Source organism: Phyllostomus hastatus, unplaced genomic scaffold, assembly GCF_019186645.2.
Source record: "Phyllostomus hastatus isolate PE091 unplaced genomic scaffold, TTU_PhHast_1.1 phas_scaffold_93, whole genome shotgun sequence".
Taxonomy (NCBI): Eukaryota; Metazoa; Chordata; class Mammalia; order Chiroptera; family Phyllostomidae; genus Phyllostomus; species Phyllostomus hastatus.
The window spans coordinates 41250055-41267733 of NW_025334042.1; the positions used below are offsets into that span (position 1 = coordinate 41250055).

General features: G+C 35.4%; 1 protein-coding gene across 3 annotated transcripts in view; it reads right to left on the reverse strand.

The window, feature by feature from the left end:
- PIK3C2G (phosphatidylinositol-4-phosphate 3-kinase catalytic subunit type 2 gamma) overlaps nucleotides 1-17679 on the reverse strand; it is a 264442-nt gene that overhangs the window by 13176 nt on the left and 233587 nt on the right. For all 3 annotated transcript variants that reach the window (XM_045830120.1, XM_045830119.1, XM_045830118.1), the window contains one exon: nucleotides 12560-12654. In XM_045830120.1, the coding sequence (XP_045686076.1) occupies nucleotides 12560-12654 (95 nt within the window). The remainder of the gene's footprint in view (nucleotides 1-12559; nucleotides 12655-17679) is intronic.

Sequence of the window (17679 nt, forward strand, 5' to 3'; positions counted from 1 at the left end):
TTGTGGCTGATCAGGAGTATTTGTGTTAAGATCTGCTTATTATGTCCTGTATCTCAATGTTCTGTTTCTAAAACTTTGACTTTATCTCATCTCTCAGATCATATTAAACAATTAGATGCTTACTCTCTTTCTTTGCCCCTTTCTGTCCTCAACTAGAGCTGGACTGGATTTGTAACATAATTATTTGTACTCATTCTCAGAATGGAGCCCTTGACAACATCCTTATTTTAGCCTGGGATGTGATCTCTAACTGCTGTCCTCCTTTCTGGAGTCTTCTTCCCTGTGGTAGTCTTCCCCAACTCTCTGGACTTCTTTCAAAAAGTCTTAAAAATCCTGACAGTAAGCACAACAACATATTAAAAATCTCCTTCTAGAAGCCAATGATGACCTGATAATTTCTTGGGAGACTAATAAATTGTGGGGTGTGATCTAAAGTCATGTTTTTATGCTAAATTCCCATATACTCCCTCATCCTCATGCAAGTTTCTCTCCTCATGTCCTCCTTTATTGGCATACATGGAAGAAACAGGAATTGGTATGATGAAATTAACTGGAGAAGTGCTTCATGGGAACCTTTGTGTGGAGACAGGGAGCAGGATCCACATCAGCACATCCTCCCTATAGGGGAAATAGTGTGTCATACCGATGTGGGAATTATTTTTTTTAGGTTTAAAAAGACATGACCTTTTAAAAAGATTGGAAATGAAGGCCTTAGGATATTCTTAGCATTCACTGGTAGAGAGACTTCTTGTGCTATTGAAGAGTGAAATATTAGGGATTCTTGGCTTTGTTATTATTTTAGTTTTTAAAACTTAAAATGTGTGTATGTATGTCAGTAATTCTTGGTTCACAATGTTGGTTTGTAAACAGTATTGCTTTAGGCCTAGGAACAATTAAAAATACCAGTTTTCTACCTTTTTTTTTGTTGCCCTGGATTGCACACAGAATGGTTTTCAGTGCCACTTTTATTCTTTTGGTCAGTAAATAGTAGTATGTCGAAAACGTGGTTTATTTAACAAAACAAAGAAAAATAAAAGTAAACAGTAACATGTTGGTATAAAAACAAAGCCCAATATAAACTGTTTGGAAAGTAAATAAAACCATCTCACATTGTAGGATATACTAGAAACACTTCAGTATTTTTATATGAGTGTAAGAGGAAGACATTTTTTTCACACATAGTAACAATAATAGCTACGACATAGTGAGTATATACTTAATTTAAAACACTCTTTTTAAATAATCCTTGAGCCAATGTTATTGTCTTTATGTTATTAAAAAGGTTTTTCTGTAAGACCTCTATGCTCTTAACCACTACCTCATACTGACTCTACAAAGACTGCTAAAGGAAACCGTCAGATTCAGATTAAGAGCACCTTCTAGATCAAGTTTTATCAGGAATGTGATGAAAATACTAGTTTAAAAACATCAGACACTTTGGAAACTTCTACAAATTAATTCAAAACTTAATTATATTTAACAGGTTATTATATTTTTGATGAATAATGTATGAGAATTTTATACCAAGTTTTTTTTATACTTAAATGTTTCCAATCATAGTATAACATAAGCTTTGGAAGAAATCAACTGATGACGATTAAAATATGATAGGGCTATAAAAACCTGAGGTCTATGCCAAAAACAAAACAACACAATAAAAAAGCATTTTCCTCTTCTATGTGCCTGTCAAATTGCAATTTCAAAACTCAGACTAGGCATCATGAAGAGGGTTTAAAAAAATAAAATGTCAATGTATGATAAAAGTACAGATGTGCAATAAAAGTGCTTGTGATATATGGTTTGTTGTGTGCTTTAGTTAAAGGAATCCAATCTTTCTGTATGTGTTGGTTAACATACAGTGGAATAATTTCAGGTCTGCATGAATTAATTTAGGATGGTCTTCTGCTTCATTTCACACCAGTTTAAGTATTTAATAAAATTCTTGTCCTCTTTAGCTGATTTCTAATAATAAAAAAATCAATTTAAAAATCAAACTACCGTGTGTCTAACACTTTGGATGGTCTGTGAGAGGACATGGAAAAGTAATTGAGATAGTTTCTGCCTTCAAAGAGCTAATAAACTCATTTTCATGATCATCTTGACATATGTAAATCAATGCGATGCAGTTAACAACTAGACAGACCCCAGTATAGCAGACAGAATTCCTTTTCTGACTCAATACATACACATTAAGTTGCTTCTAAAAATTCTGAATTCTAATTAGAGCTCCAGACTTTGTTACTGAATATCTTGTGAAATTTGGCAAGTTCTTTCATTTCTCAGTCTTAATAACATGCAAGAAGTAAGGCTTTAAACCTCATTTATTTTTTACAATCTATTCAATAGGCAATCTGAAAAGTTGTTTATGAGTTAGCTGGTAATTAAACTTTTCTTTTTCACAATTTCACAGAACTGCTTTAAATGATTTCAAATCTACTAACTCATTTTCTATCCCCAAGTGCTGACAAAATTGTACAAGTAAAAGAGATAGACTATGTTTTGTTAGTCATTACTGAGGGATGGGAAAGAAAAAGATGATATAATGAAAGATGAGATTGATGTTATCCTTGATATTAGGGAAAGAAGATGGATTGCAGCAAGAAGCAGAAACTAGTAATTCAGAGCTAATATATGTTTTATGTACCTCAAATATTTGCCTTGGTCTTTTCCTTCTAACCAGTGTTACCATGATTTAAATAAAGATACAGAAATATGATGTACAGGTGTCAATATCCTGAGTTTGATGGCTAATAGGCTGGATCAGATAATCAGGACTGAGAATAAGGGCTTGGGATGATGAACTGTATCTAACAAGGTTAAAACAATAGTTAGAACTGAAACAATAAAATACATAGAAGAAAAAACTTAGAAAAAAATGTACAATGCCAAGTTCTGGGGACTGAACTTTCAGTGTCCTGAGTGGGAATCAAACTAATGACCTTTTGCTTTGCAGAGAGATTCTCAATCAACTGAGCCACACTGGTCAGGGTTTGAAAAGCTTTTAAAAATTTATACATGATTATGTCTATGTGCTAGAGATTGCTATAGAGTATGGTCTGTCTATCTATCTATCCATCTATCTATCATCTATCTATTTGTATCTATACATAAAAAAACTTACTTTAATGTAAAGAGAAAATAGGCTAACAGTAAAAGAAAGAGGTATACCATGTTAACATTAATTAAAGGAAAACTGGCTTATATATATCTGACAAAGTATATTTAAGAGCAAAAGTACTACCATGAATAAAAAAGTTCATTTTATAATAATAAAAGGGTCAATTGACAAAGAGGCCATAGTAATCTGAAATGTTCATTCAATATTATACACATTCACAATTATAGCTAAAGATCTTAACATCCCTATCTAAATAATATGTAGAACTACCATACGGTAAATCAGTAATATGATTTGAACAACTTAATCAACCAATGTGACTTAATTGACATTCATAGAGCACTCCATTCAACAAAAATTGAAACTACAGGACGAACCAAGATGATGAAAGTTTCAAAAATTGAGATAAAGCAGTGAATATCAAATGGAGAAAGCAGGGAAGGCTTCCCAGGAGCAAGAGTGACCCAGAGGCTTCAGAGAGGATGAAAGGTTTAAGCTGAGCTGAAAGACTGAGTTGCATGTAGAAGGTAAATAGAAGGTAAGTAGAAGCATGACATAGTCAGCTAGAATGATGTGTGTTTGGTCAACAATAGATGAATCATCTAGAATATAATATAACTTTTTGAGGAGGGAGATATAAAAGCAGGTTATAGCTGGATTGTATGGTACCTTAACTATTAAGCTAATGAATTGGAAATTTATAGAGACTTATAATTTATTACTGATAGGGTGAAAATGGAATTTAGGATGTCATATGCAGGATGAAATAGAGGAAGTAGAAAATAAGGAAAGGAATATCATAGCAGCCAATCAAAATAATCAATAGATGAATTAACAGAGAATATAAATTAGGATTTTGACAATAAAAAAGTAACAGGAAAATAAAAGGAGTAATGATAAAATGAGTCAAAATGTAAAATAATGGTCTTTGGGTAAGATCAAGTGTAGAAAATAATTATAGAAAAGTTTTTATCAGGGGTTGTTGAGGCTAGTGCAACAATTTTTTGAAATAAGTGGTTTAGAGTGGGCTTTAGTGGAAAGTGAAGAATTATAATTTAGAATTGTTGAGTTTGAAAAGATAACAAAATATCACAATGTAAAAGCTCATCAGGGAGGTGGAAATATGTAAACTGAGTTCAAAGAATTTTGAATAGTAGAGATATAAATTTAGGGGTAATTCATATAATCTTTGAAGTTCAAGACTGAATGGACTTTATAGGAAATTAGTCTGAAAAATTAACCCCCAGAATACTGGAAAAATCATCACATTTAAGGGCTAAGGGTAAAGCCAAAATTTATTTAGTCACTATGTACATTATCTAGTTTAGATTTGTAAGAGCTAAGGAAGCCTTAGAAAGAGTGACGTCAAAGAGGTTTAGGGAATACAGATGGTGAAATTTCATGAAGATCCAGAGAATAGAAAAGTTCAAGAAGGAAAGATCAATTCTTTCTTTTACTTTTGCAAGTAGATCAATTATCACAATTATATCAATAATCATAGGTTTATAGAGCAATTTACAATTTGTTTCATTAAGAAATAATTGGTCATTGTTGAGAGACAAGGTTTCCTTGGTAAAAAAACAAATAAATAAGCAAACCATAAAAGACAACAAAATATTCATATCTGGCCTGAGTGTTCTTCACTACAACATTGCTTTGCATCTTATTCTTTGAAGTGAGAGATGTCATAATGGGCCAAGTTTGGGAGGATAATTTTTTTTAATTCATAGAATATATGCCAAATACAATTGATGGAATAATTATTATTGCCCTTGAAAATTACCTTTTATTAATAAGTTAATATTTATTTAGATTGAAGTGCATCTGAAATAGAACAATGACAATTTTTATTTTTTACAAATCTAAATTTTTTAAATTGAAAATCAGGATAGAGAATTTAGCCAAGTTAGTTTTAAAAGGAAACACAGAACACTGTTACTTTAATGTGCCAACACATGTATTGCCAACATTTCTACTTTACTCTTTTATCTTCATGAAATCTAAGTGCTGTCTCTGTTCTACTCCAACAGGAGCCACTGCTCATATGGTGTTAAGTATAGAACTCACAGTGCCTACAGAGTACCATTTATGGGGTGAACAGCAATTTGGTGACTGTTTCTTGAAGAATGGTTTATGGACCACTTGCATCAGAGAGCTTTCTGGAATGCTAATATTTGGGAGCAGGGGAGAGGAAAACAAGCCTGGAAAGAAGAGTAGGGGAATTCCTGAGACCAGAAGATGCCCACAAACTGCACTTGTAGACATCCCAGCCCACTTACAGAATCAAAATCACTGCAAATTGTTTTAAAAAGATGAACCTATATTTAAAAACAGGATAAAGAACTGTGGTACATTTAAGCAATGGAACACTACGCAGCAGAAAGAAGGAACTCTTACCTTTTGCGACAGCATGGATGCAACTAGAGTATATTATGCTAAGTGAAATAAGCCATTTGGTGAAAGAAAAATACCATATGATCTCACCTGTAAGAGGAATCTAATGAACAAAATAAACTAATGAACAAAATGAACCACAGGCAAGGAGACATGGGGCAGACTGAAAGTGACCAGAGGGGAGGAAGGGAGGGGCATAAAGGTGGAAAGAGGGGGAAGGGACTAGACAAAGAACATGTGTGAATGACTCATGGACATGGACAACAGTGTGGGAATTGACTGTGGGAGCAGGTAGTGGGGTGGACGGAGGAAGGCAAAGAGGGAGAAATTGGTACAAATGTAGTAGAATAACAACAAAAATGATTTAATAAAAAAATCATTAATTGCTAAAAAAATAGGGACCAACCCCAGGCTACACATACATTAAAATTTTAAGAATTTTTCTAAGTAAAAAATAAAATGTAAAAACATTTTAATATGTGTGTGTTTAGCCTGAGGTGGTGGTTGTGTTTGACTCTACTTCTCTCTCTCTCCTATTAATTTTATATAATAACTATTTTCTCCAATTTTGTGTCTTATGAAAAGATTAAACAGCACCCAATTCGAGGTGTTTTCTTTTTTCCCTCATTACTTTGGGAATCTACTGAAATGCTCATATTCTGGAACAGGCAGAAGGAAACAGAGTAGAAGTAATAACACAGACCAGGGGAATCTGTTAAACGGAGACAGACAGTGCCCATTTTGGAACGCACAGAGAGATGCTCAGAGGTTGTGTGTGCAAGTCAATGGGAGAGAGCGTTTTAAGGTGGGCTACCTGGAAAATACTGCAGAGATTTCAAAAAGCATTTCAAATCTAAACAATGTTTTCTATTTTCATTATATAAATTAAAATATTATTTAAAAATATTATTAGACCAAGCTTCTAAATAACTGCATTACTTTGTTGGTCTCTGTTCACCAGAATAAGTCATGTTTTTGCATCTTTGAAAGGCAAAACATTTAGGTGATTTTGTTTAAGCCTGTGATTTCACGGGAGGGAAGTAATTCTTAGAGCTAAGCTTCAGAGATTTAATATAAGATAAGCAATTCTTTTCATCAAACTTCATATTAAATGTAACAAAACTTCAGGCATAATAATTCATTTTAATATTAAAATCAAATCAAATACAACTCTTTTGTCTGATTGCTTAGGCATGTGAAAATAGTAAAGGCTCAAAACACAACAGTTAAAACTTGAAATGAGCAAAGAAAATATGTTGGAAGTTTATAGGTAGACCTTTTGTCATTTTAACACATTATAATGTTATCTGTGTCTTCAGGTAAGCAGAATGAACAGCTGTGAAAAAAGCAAGCCAGGACAGCTTTGTTGTCATGATTTTTGGAAGGTGAGAAAGATCTTGGTTCTTTGTTGTTCACAGCAGAAGTAATTTGATCTTCTTTCTTTTAGCCGAGTATTCATTGAGTGCCTGCTCTGTGCTTGGCTCTGTTTTAGCCCCTGAGGTTACAGCAGCGATAGAAGGCAGTGGAGAAAATAAATTAAGAAAAGAGTTTTGAAAGTAGCAACGAAGAGGGGTGGTTTTGCAGTTTCACCTATGAGAGTGAGTGACGACCTCACAGAGAAGGTGACAGTAAAGCACAGTTATTCAGGGCATGTGAGACCGAGCCATGGAGAATTTGAGTCATGTGCCTGAAAGCGCATCCCAGATAAACTGAGTGGGAGGTGCCGTTGTCCTGGGGGAAAACATGCTTGCAATATTTAAGGAATAACAAGGAACCCACTCAAGATGAAGTGGGGTGATTGAAGGAATCTGTAGTAGGAAGTGAGGGTGGAGAGGTCAAGGGGGCCAGCCTGGTAGTGCCTCCCAGATCATTACTAATAAGTACTTTGGCTCTTATTGTATGTGATATGCGATTTCTTCCCCCAAACAATGCAGAGAGAGAAATGATAGGATCTGATTTTTTTTTTCTGAAAGGAATATTCTGGTTGCTAGCTTAGGAAGAGATTATAAAGAAATAAGAGCAGACACAGGGAGAGCTGTTAAGGAGGCTACAGGAGTAATTGGGTTGAGAGATGATGGGTGCCTGAACCAATGGTGGTGGCAGTAGGTGTGTAAAATGGTGAAATCCTGGGTTTATTTTGAATGCAGAGTTAGCATGATCTGCTGATAAACTGAATGTAGCTTGTGAAAGAAGTCAAAATGACTCTTAAGGATTTTAACCAGAGTAACTAGCATGATGAAGGTGCTATTTCCCGAGAAAAGAATGTAAAAGAAGCAGTTTAGGAGGGCAATAATCATAAATTTTATTTGGTGTATGTTAAGTTTGTGACATCTACAGAGTTGCTGAATAATCAGCTGTACATACAACTCTGGGTTTTAGGGAAAGATTCAAGCTGGAGTTACAAATACAGAAAAAAAGACATATAAATGTTATTTAAAGTCACGAGGCTAAAGATAGAAAAGAGAAGAGGCCTAGGAATGAATATCAGGGCAAGACAAGAGGCTGGGGAGAAGAGAGGAACCAGTACTCGGAGTGTGAATTCAGACTGCAGGAAGTACTGCTTCATTATTTATTGTCTTCAGAATAAATAATTATTTATTGTCTTCAGAGGGCGTCGGCCATGTAGAGGCTCTAGTGGCCCTAAGTGGTTGTTTCCTTTTGGTGGGATTTATCTAATCATTTGCCATTTACTCATATTGAATCTAAGTCTCGAACTCTTGCTCACTCACTCCTGTCTCTTCAAGCTCGCATCGCATTTGTTTCCAATGTCCTTACTGGTAGCACAGCTTCATCTGAGTGTAAGATGCAGTTTTGAAAACTGTCAAAGGTAATTTGGGGATTCATCTGGTGAATAAAATGGGTGACCAAGTTGGTTAATACTGCTTTTGATCAAATATGAGGGAAGGCTATTCAGTGACATCACCAAGTTTGCTGTGGTTTACATGCCGGATCTAAGAGCAAAGCCAACAGGCATGTTCTAAAATGTTTTGAGCAGTGACAATGCTACTGAAATAACAATTTATTTTCCAAGAGGACTATTTTCAATTAATATACCATATACATATATGAGGTCTTTTAACTTAACACTATTTTTAATATTCTATTTTTTATAATATATATTTATATAGCTACTTAAGTGAATCTTCCTTTCCCAGACAAAGAATTTCCATTTTATTTTATTTATTTTATTTTATTATATATATTTTTGCATTTAGACATGTTTTTATTGATCATACTATAATGGTTCTCTCAATTTTTCCCCTTTGTCCCCATCTCCCAGCACGCCGCACTCCCTCCAGCGATCCCCTCTCTTTTGTTCATGTCTGTGGGTCATGTGTACAAGTTCTTTGGCAACTCCATTTCCTATACTGGCTCTTAACAACTCCCTGCCTATTCCGTAACTACCAATTTGTATTTCTGAATCCCTTCACCTTTTCCCCCATTCCTCCAGGGCTGGCTCCACACTAGCTACCATCCCAGTGTTTTCCATATCTATGATTCTGTTTCTTTTCTGTTTGTTTGCTGCTTAGTTTATTTTTCAGATTCAATTGTTGATAGTTACGCATTTATTTCTATTTTATTGTTCATAGTTTTGATTGGCTTTTGTTCCTTAAATAAGTCCCTTTTTTTCTTAGATAAGTCCCTTTAACATTTCATATAATATTGTTTTTGGTGATGATGAACTCCTTTAACTTTACTTTGGGAAGCACTTTATTTGTCCTTCCATTCTAAATAATAGCTTTGCTGGATAGAGTGATCTTGGTTGTAGGTCCTTGCTTTTCATCATTTTGAATACTTCTTGCCAATCTCTTCTAGCCTGCAAAGTTTCTATTGACAAGTCAGCTGACAGTCTTGGGAAACTCCTTTGTAGGTAATTATCACCTTTTCTCTTGCTACTTTTAAGATTCTCTCTTTACCTTTAACCTTTGGCATTTTGATTATGATTTGTCTTGTCCTCTTTGGGTCCAACTTGTTCGGGACTCTCTGTGCTTCTGGCACTGTATGTCTATTTCCTTCACCAAATTAGGGAAGTTTTCTTTTATTATTTTTTCAAATAGGTTTCCAATTTCTTGCTCTTTTGCTTCTCCTTTTGGCACCCCTATGATGTGAATGTTGGATCGTTTGAAGTTGTACCACAGGGAAGCTATCCCGGGTTTTTTGGATTCTTTTTTTCTTCTTGCTGTACCGAGTGGATGGATGTCTTTTTCTTTCTTATGTTTCAAATTATTGATTTGCTTCTTGGCTTCATCCACCATTGATTCCTTGTAAATTATCCTTTACTTCAGTTAGCATACCCTTCATTTCTGCCTGGGTCTTTTTTACACCACTGAAATACCCACTGAGTTCTTTGAGCTTCCTTATAACCAGTGTTTTGAACTCGGCATCTGATAGATTGCTTATCTCCATTTTGTTTAGTTCTTTTTCTGAAGTTTTGCTCTATTCTTTCATTTGGGACATATTTTTTTTGTCTCCTTATTTTGGCAGCCTCCATGTGTGTGTTTCTATGCATTAGGTATAACTGCTTTGACTCTGTGTCTTGGTAGTATGGCCTAATACAGTAGGTGTCCTCTAGGATCCAGTGGCACAACCTTACCTATCTCCCAAGCTGTGTGCTTGAGGTTCTCCCTCTGTGTGGGCTGAGTATGCCCTCCTCATGAAGATGAGTCTTCACTGCTGTCAGCAGGTCAATGGGAGGGATTTACCCAGTCCAGAGAGCTGGTAGGACTGGCTGTGATCCCTGGTCAGCAACCACCTCACTCTGTGGCTTGTGGAAATGGTTGAGTGGTGCTCTAACATGGTCTGTAACTGTCCACTGTGTGTGTGCAGGCTCTGGGATTTCCCAGGTGGTGCAGGCCAAGGTCAGCCTCTACCTGTGTGCTGTCCAGAACCCCTAGGCATAAGCTCAAAAGCAATCCGTAGATGGCTGCTGCTAGTGCCGGGCCTGGGCTGAGAGGTACAGGGACTGGTCTCATCTGTTGTTTGTTTGAGTGGATGTAGGGTGGTATGAAGCCTGTGCCTAGCCCAACACTTCCTATGGAAAAGCCACTGTTACCATGGTGGGAGGGTTAATTGGGTGGGCTTCTAAGTTGGAAGGGATGGACCCTTAGGTAATTGTCAGGGAGGGGCTTACCATTGAGCCAGGTTGACAGAGATTTAGATATGGTGCTGCTGCACTGTGGCTCTGTTTGGGGGAGGGCTTAGAAAGATACAATGGCTCCTGACTGCAGTTCTGTCTGGGAGGAAGCTGTCCTCCAGCTCTTGCCATCATGCCAGACACTTGTTTGTCCCTATATGCCACTGGTGCCCTTCAAGCTGCTGTACCAGTGCTGGAGCCCAGTGGAAGTGAGTCTCAGTAAGCTTGTGTGTGGTGTGAGGCCCTTTAAGAAGGGGGACCTGAGAATCCTGCAGTTTCTTACCCCTACCCAACCCCCACTGGCTTTTATAGCCAAAATTTATGGGGACTTATCTTCCTCATATGGAATCCTGGGCCAGTTGGTCCACTGTGGGCCTGGGATCCCTCGCTCCTGAGATATCCCTGCATTTTATATCCACCACATGTGGATTTGGGACCAGCCAGTTCCACATCTCTGCATCTCCACTTCCTCGTCCCTCCTACCCGTCTGGATGAATGCGGTTTCTTTAATTCCTTTGTTGTCAGACTTCCATACACTTTGATTTTCTGATGATTATGAGTGATGGTTGTTTTATGTTTTAGTTATAATTTTGCCGTGGTTTTGCAAGGAGGTGGGCTGCATTTACCTACACTGCCACGTTAACCAGGAGTCTCCATCAGCCTAAGAATTTCCTAAACAACTGCTATTCTTATTTAAGGTGATTTTCTTATCAAAAGTAATTGATACTTATTTTAATGAGTAAAAGTTGTAGAAGAACACATTTAATAATATTTGCCAAACTATTATAAAAATTGCTGATTGAAACCACCACAGATTTATAAACAAACATCTTTGGGTATCTGGCTAACACTAGGTTTGTAACAGATGTATCTCCTGGAGATTATGCCAACTATTTGTCCACTGAACCAATATTTATTAAATTCTAGCATATTCCAGATGCATGTCATGTTGGGAAGAGTTTGCTCCTTTAAATCTTTCCAAGTACATCCTGAGAGAGATTTATATCCTCTCTCTTTATTCTTTATAAAGAAGAAAGACAAAATAGTGCTACTTATTTTCTGTACATCTGAGGAGTCTCTTGGGGAGTTTCACCACGTAGAGAACCCATTTTGACTAGACTAGAGGAAGACCAGAGGGGCTGGTGAGGCTTAGAGTTACCCTTTTCTGTTTACTGCACCCAGGCTCACATCATTAGTAACTTACCTGTGTCACAGCAAGCTCCCTTTCTTACTTAACGACATGGCCCAATTGCTGTCCCTGCTTCTAACTTGACCTAACTGAGGGATAACGATGTGAGATAGAGATAGCAGAATTAGGGGTTTTTTTAGAAGCTAACTACAGTTGCTGTTTTAGGCTCTGGAGATGGGTGTCTTGTTCTTAAACAATTTATTACCTTTTGAGGAAAAAGAAATATTTGTGACCAATTACATCAGAATATGATAACTTGTGGTGGTAAAAATTCAAGGTACAAGGGGAATTTGGAGGGAAACCCTAAGACATCCTGGCTTCACAAACAAGGTGCTGGCACTGCTCAAAGAGATGACTAAACTCTCCAGCAAGCTCAGCATCATGAGAAAGTAGTAAACTCTTGGGCATGAAGCTGTTTTTTCTTTGGCTCTTGGTACTTTAGCTAGTTTTGCTTTCTCAAAGTTTTTTCACCAGCTTTCTCCTGACACTTCATTTTAAATAAAATCTGGTTTTCACTCTAGGACTTTCCCTGCGAAATATTTTATAGTCCCCAACTCTTGCAATCACATTGAGGAAGAAAACTGTAAAAGTGGTTCCTTGCTGCTCACTTCAACTTGGTGTCTGGCCTCATTTCTCTCACTAATGTGGACATCAATTGCTTAATGGAGGCAAGTGATTTGGAAATGCAGGGTTACCTGTTTCTCATTAGATACGACAAACTTACAATGTTTTTCATGTGTTTCACTAGTATGGTCAGCTTCACGTCTTCGTATGATATGACTAACTGCACTTTAGGCGTCTTGTCGGGAGACTTCTCACCTGATAAAACAACAGAATTTCAGCGGGTTAAATTGGAAGGGCTCATCCATGGATAAAATAAACATTTAAGACTAAAACAGGACCAATGGACAATATGCAAGAGAAAGACTCTTCAGATCATGCAAAAAAAAAAAAACCACATAATACTTTCTAGGAAACTGGGATGGTTAAATATGGAATTTTTATCTGATCTTCCTGATTCAACTATTTCTCCTTATATTCCATGTTTTGTTTTGATTGATACCATTGTTCTCCTAATTATTAAAGCTTGAAACCTCAGTGTCATTTTTGGCTCTAGATTCCTTCTCAACATTAAGTACAATGAGCTTAAAATATTAGAGAGCATGGAAGTTGAAAGTGTTGGTGTCAGAAGTCAGCGGGCCTGTGGTTCAGGTCCCAGCATTACCCTAGGTGGCCACAATTTCCCTAACTCACCTTCTATGAAATGGAGGTAACAGCTACCTGCTTCAGGATAGTTGGGGTGATTAACTGATAAAATTCAAAAGTTTTCACAATATAATCTCCCTGTAAATGTTTATGATTTCTAATATTCTATTTCCTCACACTCATCTTTATTTCCTATTATACTCGTCTCTTCCTTTCTATTTCCATAACTCCTAGTTCATACTCATATGGATCTTTTGCCCAAACTACTAGAACATTCTCTTCTCTTCAAGAACCCAGATCTACTTGTGCACAATTACCAGTATAATTTCCTACAGAAACTTTTATAACAATATTCTTTTTTTTTTAAGATTTTATTTGTTTATTTTTAGAGGGGAAGGGAGGGGGAGTGAGAGAGAGAGAGAGAGAAACATCAATGTGTGGTTGCTGGGGGTTATGACCTGCAACCCAGGCATGTACCCTGGCTGGGAATCAAACCTGGGACACTTTGGTTCCCAGTCCGCGCTCAATTCACTGAGCTATGCCAGCCAGGGCTTATAACAATATTCTTTTCATCAAAGTACTATTCATAGTTCTCCATTGGTTATGAAAAAAAGTCTGAATTTCTCAGCCTTGTATTATAGCTTCTTGAATATGTTTTATTACCTGCTATTATTATTCCATGCTATAGTCTGTGAGTTCATTTCTACAAAATCGCTCTGCTATTTTCTTCCAGCCATTTCTCATATTATTCCCCCTTTTTGAAATGATCTTGTCCACCATATTTGGCTATTGATCTTTTACCTTTCTACAAGGCCTATTTAACATGCAAAATAGTTTCTGTGGTCTCCTCCTTCTGAATCCCTGTAAAACAGCCTATCACTTAATATTTATATTGTAATTATCTTACATGTCTTAATTTGCTTTTTGGGTTATAATATCCTTCAGGGCCTATTTTTTCCTTACATCTCCAAGAAATATATAAATCAGTACTTGCTCCATAATGTTACAATAAACATTTATTTAATAACAATAGTAACTTCAATTTTTCTTTCAAGTTATATCATTCTATTATTAATATGAAAGCTTGTTTTTTAATTAAAATTTTCCAGTTTATAGCCCAAGGATTAAGCATAATTTACATTTTTTCTTATATTTCTCTTGGTAATCACTGTTTGTGCTCTGAGGGAATTTAGAGAGAAGAAATTTATTAATAAGGAACTTGGCAATGTTCTGTTGTAGAGTCATTGTGGACTCATTGTGGTCCCTTGTGAGTTTTCTGGTAGTCTTAGCTCTCTAATTCTCTCTAACACTTGAAAATTAAACATAAGATGTATGTTTCCTCTTCCAAAGTATTCTACATAGTTTATTAGAGCAGTTTACATACTGTAGGGAGGCAATATTAATTAATTTTATTAATGTGAATTACATTAAAGTAATTAAAATTGCCATTTTGAGTGTTTTTTTACAATTGAAATTGAAATGGTCATTACAAAATATAATACAACACTTTGAAAATATAATACAAAACTTTCTCCTTTAAAATATCTTGATTACAATGACTGAGAGACTTTCTGAGTTAGAGCTACTATGAGATGATTCTGAGTATAATAGTGAATTTGAATTGTGGAGGTAAGTTGAACTTTGTAATAAAAATGTAGAATGTTGAACTTTTGGTATGAGCATGCTAAAAATGCCGAAAACTTTTTGATGTACATTTAAAATTATTTTTGATTTAAAGAATGAAAAGATTATTAGGTAGAAACTCAATGTGTTCAAACAGAGGATTTTTAATCCAAAGGTAGGAAATTAGCATAAATTTATGACTGAGTGTCTAAATGCTAATCAATTTAAGTGTTATTGTTACTGAAGATGATATTGCACCCTAAACCTCTTCAGCAAAATTTGTAACCAGGGTATCCACCAAAACATGCCAGAGTTCAGAGCCCAGTGAAAATGCAGGCTACTAGAAAGTCTTAGTGAGCAATGTGGTAATAGTAGAGGTATTCATTATTCCTAGAACTCTCACTGTACAGCAAACATCAGGCTTAGAGCTTTATGCATCTGAGCTGACTAAATCCTCACAGCAAATCTATAAAGTTCATGTTACCTCTACTTTACGCATGAGGAAATTGAGGCACTAGTTCTGAAATCATGCAGACGACAAATGGTGCAGAGTGAAATGATATCAAAAGCCCATGTTTTTAAACATTATGCTATAAAGGGGCAAACAAGGGGCAATGACTTCAGGGAAAGAGTTTAAATGAAAAACTCAGAGAGGGAGAATTTTGAGAATAACCTCATATGGACAAGAAGACATTTTGATTTTTTGCTTCCAGTTAGTCTGGATGATCTGATCATGCTGGATCTAGCTATTTATAGTAACCCAAGAATTGTTAAAATATTAGTGATCTTAAGGATGCTAGTGTTGAAATGCTTGAATGCATGGCTTCACAGTGGCTAATACAGTGCTTATTATGTATAATGTACCCATTAAAGCTAAAAATAGTATTTGAAAATTTAATATTTTTCAGGTGATAATACATTCCTGTGATTCAAAAATGAAAATGTATTGTAAAAGTGTACAGTAAAGAGTCTTTCTCCCATCCTAACACCTGCCCACCTAGTTCCCACACATTATTTTCTTACTTTCTCATATACCCCTCCAGAGGGACATATATCCTTCCAGAGTACCTATCTCCATGTAAGCAAATATGAGTATTTTTTCTTTTTTCCCCACAAAAGGAATGCCATATTTACTATTTTACACAAAGATCTTAGAAATGTTTTCATATCAATAATACAAATCTTATTTTTAAAAATATAACCATATTATTCTATTATGTGGAAATGACCATAATTTATTTAACCAGTTCCCCATTGATAGGTAGGATGTTTCCAGCGTTTCCAGCTGTTAGAAACCAGGTTGAAATGAATAACCTTGTATGTGTGTCATTTTACCTGTGCACAAGTATCATAGGATATATTTCTAACAGGAGAACTGCTGGCCAAGGGTATTCACATTTATAATTTTGATAAATGTTGCAAATTGCCTTCCACAGAGGTTGTACCAATTTGCATTACCACCAGCAGTGTATGAGAGTGCTCGCTGATTTGTATCCAAGCTTGTTAATTAAATTTTTGAATTTCTGCCAACCTGATGAATTAAAAATGGTATCAGAAAAAATGGTAATTTAATTTGCATGTTTCTTATGAGTGAGATTGAGGATCCTTTCATTTGGTTAGCAGCCACTGGAATTTTCTTCTTTTTTGTGAATTATCTTTTTGTAATTTTTTGTTTGGTTGTTGGTCTTTTTCTTACCAATTTCTAACATAGTTATGTGTAATACAACCAATCTTTTGTCAGTGATAAACTGCAAATATTTCACCCATTTTGCATTTATCTTTACATTTTTTTTAAAATTTTGCTATAGTTTTTGTATCAGGCAGGATTTTTATGTCCTCTGGGTTTGTAGTCACAACTAAAATAGCTCATCCCAAAATTATAAAAGATTTTTTCCCATGTTTCCCTTGTCACATATATGTTTTCATTATTTACATTTAAAACCTGTCCTCCCTTTGGCATTTATCTTGTCATATGTGGAAAGTATGCTACTCCAAAAATATTTACTGAATTTTCCCACACTGGTTTTGCCACATATTAAATTTAGGAATGTACTTAACTGTATTTATGGGCATTCCATTATGTCCCATTTATTCATCTATTTGTGTGCTAATACCACACTATTTTAATTATTGAGGCTTTGAAACATGTTTTTAATATGTGGTAGGGTTAGTCTCAACTCTTTTATCTCCTCTTGTTATGTTTTCCTGGCTCTTCTTTGTTATGAATTGTAGAATTAGTTTATTGATTTAAAAAGAAAACTCTTAATATTTTAAAAACTACATTTAATGGAAACATCTGATATCTTTATGATGTTGAATTTTCCCAGCATACTATGTCTTCCCATTTACTTAAGGTATATTTCCAGTCCCTCAGTGTTGTTTTTAAAGTTTTATTTTTCATTTTGTCTTGCACATTTCCTATTAAATTTATTTCTAGTGGGTTTATTTGTTGCTTTTGTAAATGAGATCTTTATTTTATGTATATCACTTGAGACTGTTTTTAGTTCATTCTTATTTTTCTAGGTATGAAATATTACTGGCAAACAATGTTAATTTTGTTTTCTCTTTGCCAAAGTTTATGCTTTAATTTATTTTTCTATTTAATTTAGTCATTTTGCAAATATTTATTAACATCTTATGAAACAAGTATTGTTTTCGGCCTTTGAAACAGATTAGACAAAATTCCTCTCAGCATTTCTACAGTAGTAAGGGAAAATATAAAAAAGCAATAAACACAATAAATATGAAGAAATTACAATATATTGAATATGATAAATGATTTAAAAATTCCAGAACAGGATAAAGGCATTGGGCCTACCAGAATAAGACAGGTGCAATTTGAGATGGGATGATCAGGGTCCTTCTCACTGAGAAGGTCAATCTGAGCAAAGGCCTGAAGGACATGAAGGGGGTGAGCCCCATGAAAGCTAGTGCTTTCAGCAGGATGTAATCATGAAGATCAAGGGCATATGCCTTATTTCATACTTCAGTGGAAACGCGTTCACACTGTTTTCT